The following is a 6,071-nucleotide window of genomic DNA, read 5'->3' as shown; positions in this document are numbered from 1 at the left end:
ATACAAGCACGCATGACATAAGTGACATAAGTGACAAAATCTAGTGTTCCACACACCAGACACACGAGAAGGGATACATAGTAGATATACATGACATACATTGGTTACAAATAATGGTGATGACTAATTATAGTACAATGCAGTTATTATACTGTATGTATATGAGATAATACAATCTATGGAATGGATGGATCTTCTGCCTGGTATAAGTAAATGGAGATAACTACACTGACCTAACATCATCATCACCATAATGATCAACTATTATTGGCTGATGTTCCACACATCAAACTGATGGAAAACTCTGGTTGACAGATACTGAATAAAATATGGGGGCAAACGAGACGATAAGCATTTGTGGCTACTTCAGGATATGGACAGGTTGAAAAATCATGAAAATCATTTACCCTTAGATCGCTTTATTTCTTTAGATGTAATCTTGTCGTGAACTGCATCGCATGTAAAAGTCGCTCCTCTAATCCAATCAGATTTGTCAATTGTGAGTATACTGAACATAAAATAGGTTCCGTCATCTTGTTGGACAGGTGCAGTGTTTGTATAGTATTCTTCATCCAGGACAACACCATTCCTCTTCCACTGCACATAGATATCTTTAGGGTTGAACCTTTTTATGACGCAGACTAAATCAACAAAGTCTAGGTTGGGAAGTTCCTCAGGAGGTGGTGGGCAGAGATTAACTATTGGATCTGTGATTTCGACTAAAGGGAAGCAAAGATACAACATATTATACAGAGCTTTATGGTCTAAAAACCAGCTTACATTTTATTTTCCTCCATACTCCTCTACAATTTGCAAGCAACAAAAATTCTTCTGGTAGTTATACAGAGGCTCAAAGTTGCAGAAACAAATATTCTTACCTTCTGAAAAGTGTATTTTCTTTTCTATTGGTGTTGGAAGGTCTTCGGTTTGGACAGTGCATGTGAACTCTTTGCCAGTTTTCCAATCGGATAGACTTAGCTTCAATACACTTCTGACAATGAAGGCCCCAGTTTGATCTCTTTCAGGTTCTGAAGTAAATACTAGAGGTTTTTTGCCATCCTCTCTGGTCCATTTGATTGTTAAAGAATCTGGAGATTCTACTTGAGACACTTGACAGGTTAGTTTTGGTTGCTTGGTGATTAAGATGTCTTTAGGGGAAGGAGGAAGGATTGCGACCTTTGGAATCATATTTCCTGGGGCTATAAGGCAAATGTAAAAAAACATAAAGGATTAGTAAGTGATATGTAGTTAGTTATTATAATATAACACAATATCCTATAATAAAGATATTTTTAAGTGCATCATTATTACATGAAATGTATAATATAGGAAGTCACAGACATTTAGTGGATTTCCAGGATTTTTGTTTTTAATGACTAAAGGCAGGAATTCTAACTTGTTCAACAATGATGATATGATGTACGGGCACACATAAGAGCTGCCGGCCAATAACTGATCTCAGGACATTCCATCAATGTCATGTCATCAAGACCAGCAGGGACTCGAGTGGTGAGGGATTTGCTAAGGCAGTCTAAGGCTAAAGCCCTATTTAATGAAATACAGCTAAAACCACTGCAGAAAAAATAAAACGCAGAAAAAACTCATTATGGTTTTTTCCACAGCATTTTCCAGGCTGAGGCCCCACGTTGCGGAAACGCAGCTTTTTTTGTTGCAGATTTTGCTGCGGATTTTTCAGCCAAAGCCAGGAGTGGAGTGAGCAGAAAGGAGTAGTATAAGAACTTCCTATATATTTCCATTCCTCCTGTAGTCATTCTTGATTTTTGCTCAAAACAACGCAGCAAAATCTGCAACAACAAAAAAAGCTGTGTTTCTGAAACGTGGGGCCTCAGCCTCATTGAGATTTTCTAAGCAGCTTTTCTTCCCTTATTAAACCTATAGGGAAAATGCCAGTGTTTCTGCAGGTATAGTTTTTAAAAAGATTGTTTTCTGCAATGTGTCGATGAAATTAACCAGAATCCCATTCACTTTGCAGGTACTGTAAAACAAAGCGTTTTTTTTTTTTTTTTTTTGCTGCAGCATTTCCTTAGTAGCAAAAGTGCTGCGTTTTTGTAACAGCACTTCAGCCTGAGTCATTTATTTTTATTTTACTGCAGTATTAACTTTTAATAATGTAAAAAAAAAATCCTGGACATCCCTTATAAGAGCTTGAGATGTACCTATGTCTATGTCATAGAACTTTTATAACAATATTATTATAGCTGTGATGTCAATATTTGCATCGTGATACAATTATTACAATGTCACTGCTTTTTATTCTCACCTGGACACTTTTGTATAGAGCTTTCAGTTTTGGTTTTGCTTGCTGGATGATTCACTTTACATGTGTATCTATCACCAGCATTCCAGTCATTTTTTGGAACACTGACTTCGCTACGAGATCCATAGGTGCCATCATTTTCTCTATAAGCAGGGGTGTTTTTTGGGATAATAGATGTCGGTTCTCCATTCAGCAGCCATTGTACATTAATGTCTTTAGGAGTATATTCGCTGATAAGACATACCAGGTCGACAGAACCACTTTCACCGCATGAAGCCTGCATGACTGATACTTTGGGTTCACTTGCTTTGACTTGACATGCTAAAGAGATTTAAAAAATGATATATTATGAAACTTCAATATCTATTGTCATAGAGTTTAATGTAATATTGTGTGCTAAGTGTGATGTAATCTTATTCATTATATACATTGTTTACTACTAATACCTAACTGGGTGAAATAGTAAGAGGTCATATGGCACTCACACTTTAGATTCAAGGTCGGTTTTAGCCGCCAAGCACCTAAGCAACTGCATGGGTTCCCTGCTGTTCAGAGATGGGACCCGAATGATCACATATCAACTAGCAGTCTTTTTTAATTGGCTATTACTAATTGGATTGTTTCAACCTGGTTCCTCCTCTTCAGCCCAAAATCCCCCCACACATGATCTCCTGGTGCTGTCAGTCAGCATCTGTATGCAATATGCAATATTGAAGCCACTCCATGATGGCAGAACCAGGCCCAAACACCTGTCGTGACAGGGAAGTATGGGACCACTAAGTGGCTATTTTACCGTGTGTTGGAGCACTAATGGGGAAACATATTGTGTTAGGGCACTAAGGAAGCAATATGGGGGGGGGGGGGGGGCATCATTTTGCTGGGGACTCAAGAAAAGACAAATTTACATTTGTTTGTATTACAGCATGTCTGTCAAAATTTGACTGGTAAAAGTAGATTCCCAAAGACTAAGCTGCAAAGAAGCACAAACTACAGAATCACAGAAGAGACTGTCAGCCAAATGGAGACTTGTATGAGGACAGCTGAAAATTAAAGAAAGAAATCTTGGATATATTGCACTTCAGTTTTTGTGTGTCTGAGATATGATGTCACATAAGCATTAGATTATCTTCTGCTCTCTGAAAATACCATGGACTCTCAGGGAAAATAGCTATTGAGTGAAGGTTTGTCGTGGATATGGCTGTCTTAACTGTGGTTCACAACCTCTGCTTCTCTCCTCAGCATTATCTTATGCTACTTTCTGAAGCAAATGTATGTAGAACTCCTTTAATCTTATTTATTAAGAGATATGTGATATTACCTTCAACCTCTTTGTTCACTTTAGTACCAGATGGTGTGTGATTTACATTGCACACATATTTTTTATTACTTGTCCATTCAGATGCAGGGATAGTCAGTAGACTCGCAGAGAGGTAGGTGCCCTGTCTTCCGAGTACTGCTGGGAAGGTCCTAATTCCACTTGTGATAGAACCTGAATTCCATGTTACGTCTACAGGAGTAGGTATGTATCCAGTAGACAAACACCCAATGGATACTGTATCAGACTGCAACGAATCACAGCAGGGAACCAGAGGGAAGACTGAAGGACCACTTATACTTGCTGTAAATGAAAACAAGATACATATAAAAGTAAAATTATTTAGCATAAATAAAGTAAATGCTTATAAAGAAAAATCTGAACATACAGAATTATTACAGTAATTCATTGAAGTAATGCAAATTACTTTATACCAAAATACACAAAAATTATTACCCATTCTACTAGCGAATGCAAATAATATAGCACAGATAAATAGTTCACATCATTTATGCTCCTTTTCACCCCATGTAAGGCTGAAGGGCTCCCATATAATCCAGGGCGTAGGTGCTACTTTGTTGGAGACTTCGTAGCGATGTCCTCCTGATGTCGGCCTAGGAGAAAGTCCTGCACGGAGAACTTTTCCTCCGCTAATATCAGTTTGAAAATAACAGGCAGCTGACAAACCCCATTATAATAAATCGGGTCTAGCGGGTTTCAAGTGTAACTGGTGAGGAGTGGTGGAGTCCTGAGTTGCATGGGGATGTATGGAGAGAGCTCAGGAGCTGAGCTCTCTCCATACAGGGTGCATGCCAGCTGTATAATACAGCCAGGACCCGCAGCTAACTGCAGCAATCGGTGCCTGCACTGATCACGGCTGTTAACCCTTTAGATGCCACAGTCAAATGAGACCATGGCATCTAAACTGCGCAGGCACCACCAGTGCTGCCATTTTTCACCAATCGCGCCCTCCTGAATGTCATTGGAGGGCAGTGATCAGTTGCCATGACAGTCGGGAGCCTATTGAAGGCGCCCAGGCTTGTCATTGCATTAGCTCTGCTAGAGACAGCATTTAATAGAGAGGTAGGCATTTTGATATTCACTGCAATACAATAGTATTGCAGTGAATAGTATGAGCAATCACAGATAACACAGATAACCAGATACCAATCCATGGGGTCACCTTGGCTGTTTCCTCTGACTTATAAACTGCACACAGTCATGTAAAGGAAGCCTTAAAGAGGACCTTTCATGTCTTCATGAATGTGCAGTATCCGCTAGACAGCCAACAGTGTGCTTTTCCAGCATATACCCGAGTGATGGAGATATCGGTGCCGTTAATTTCAGCACCGACATCTCCCCACAGTCAGAAGGACGGGCCTTTCAGCCTAGCATCATCACTGGGCTGTGAGAAATACCGCTCCCCCCCCTCCCCGTCTGTACTCTAACATAACCTTGTACTGTCTACTTGTTCATTAAAGGGGTATTCCCATAACTTTTGTTCTGTAGCCTGAAGGATCTGTGCTCTCTTCATTTCCTGGATTTCTCGGCACATTGGTGGGTGGGGTTTAACTTGCTCTGCTATCTGCTATGTTTTCAGTCAGTAATGAGGGATTGGTTGTAAATGCATTACCACAGTATGAAGCTGATGTGGAAACTGATGTAACAGGGCTGGATTTGAGTCAGCTTGCATTACATACAGAGATAATGGACTCCTTATCTCAGCCCTTATCAGCCAAATTCAATTAAACCAGCTGATAAGTGGAAAAGCTGAAGATAGACAGCACAGTAATCCCGGAGCTCTCACCTCCCCCTCCCCTATCTGAGGAGTTTGTCAGCCCCGCCCCACCCCTGAGAGCAGGTAGCTACATCACTTGGGAAATGAGCAGATAAGCCCAGTGGCCATAGAAACGCAGTGCTAACAATGAAGTGAATAAATTAAGATAGTGGCCAAACAAAGCAGCTTTGATAAAGCAATGTATTTAGGAAAAGTCTTAAATCCACATAAACTAGCAGTATAGATAGGATGCTTTTCATGGGACAACCCCTTTAATGCCTAGTGATGATGCTGAGCTATAGGGCCTTCTAATGCTTGGTTCACACTAACGTTTGGATTCGGTTTGGAAGGAGTCTGCATGAGGACCCCCCTGGATGGAATACAATCGGAACTGTATGCACTGAATAGTTAAAGCACAGGGACCCCATTATAGTCTATGGGGTCAGTGTGCTTTAACCACTCAGCGCATACAGTTGCGATTGTATTCTGTCCGGGTGGTCCTCATGCGGACTCCTACCAAACAGAATCCAAACGCTAGTGTGAACCGACCCTGACAGTGGGGAGATAAAAATGACAAACTTAGTGGCACTGATATCTCAACCAGGATACATGCTGAGAAAACCTGAATTCAGCTCACTGTTGGCTTTCTAGCAGTATATAAAAACAGACATTCTTGAGGACATGAAAGGTCCTCATTAAGC

The 6,071-nt window shown here is 40.4% G+C and overlaps 1 gene segment (V, D, J or C); it reads right to left on the bottom strand.

The window, feature by feature from the left end:
• Positions 1-321: 321 nt before the first annotated feature.
• Positions 322-6,071, bottom strand: part of LOC142206783 (Ig gamma-2 chain C region-like) — a 170,761-nt gene continuing 165,011 nt past the window's right edge. Inside the window, 4 exon segments of the C gene segment in view lie at positions 322-719; positions 879-1,199; positions 2,282-2,599; positions 3,597-3,896. Of these exon segments, the coding sequence occupies positions 400-719; positions 879-1,199; positions 2,282-2,599; positions 3,597-3,896 (1,259 nt within the window).

This window comes from Leptodactylus fuscus, chromosome 1 (genome assembly GCF_031893055.1).
Source record: "Leptodactylus fuscus isolate aLepFus1 chromosome 1, aLepFus1.hap2, whole genome shotgun sequence".
Lineage (NCBI taxonomy): Eukaryota > Metazoa > Chordata > Amphibia > Anura > Leptodactylidae > Leptodactylus > Leptodactylus fuscus.
Note: the sequence above shows the minus strand (reverse complement) of the source record. Positions and strands in the feature narration are given on the sequence as shown.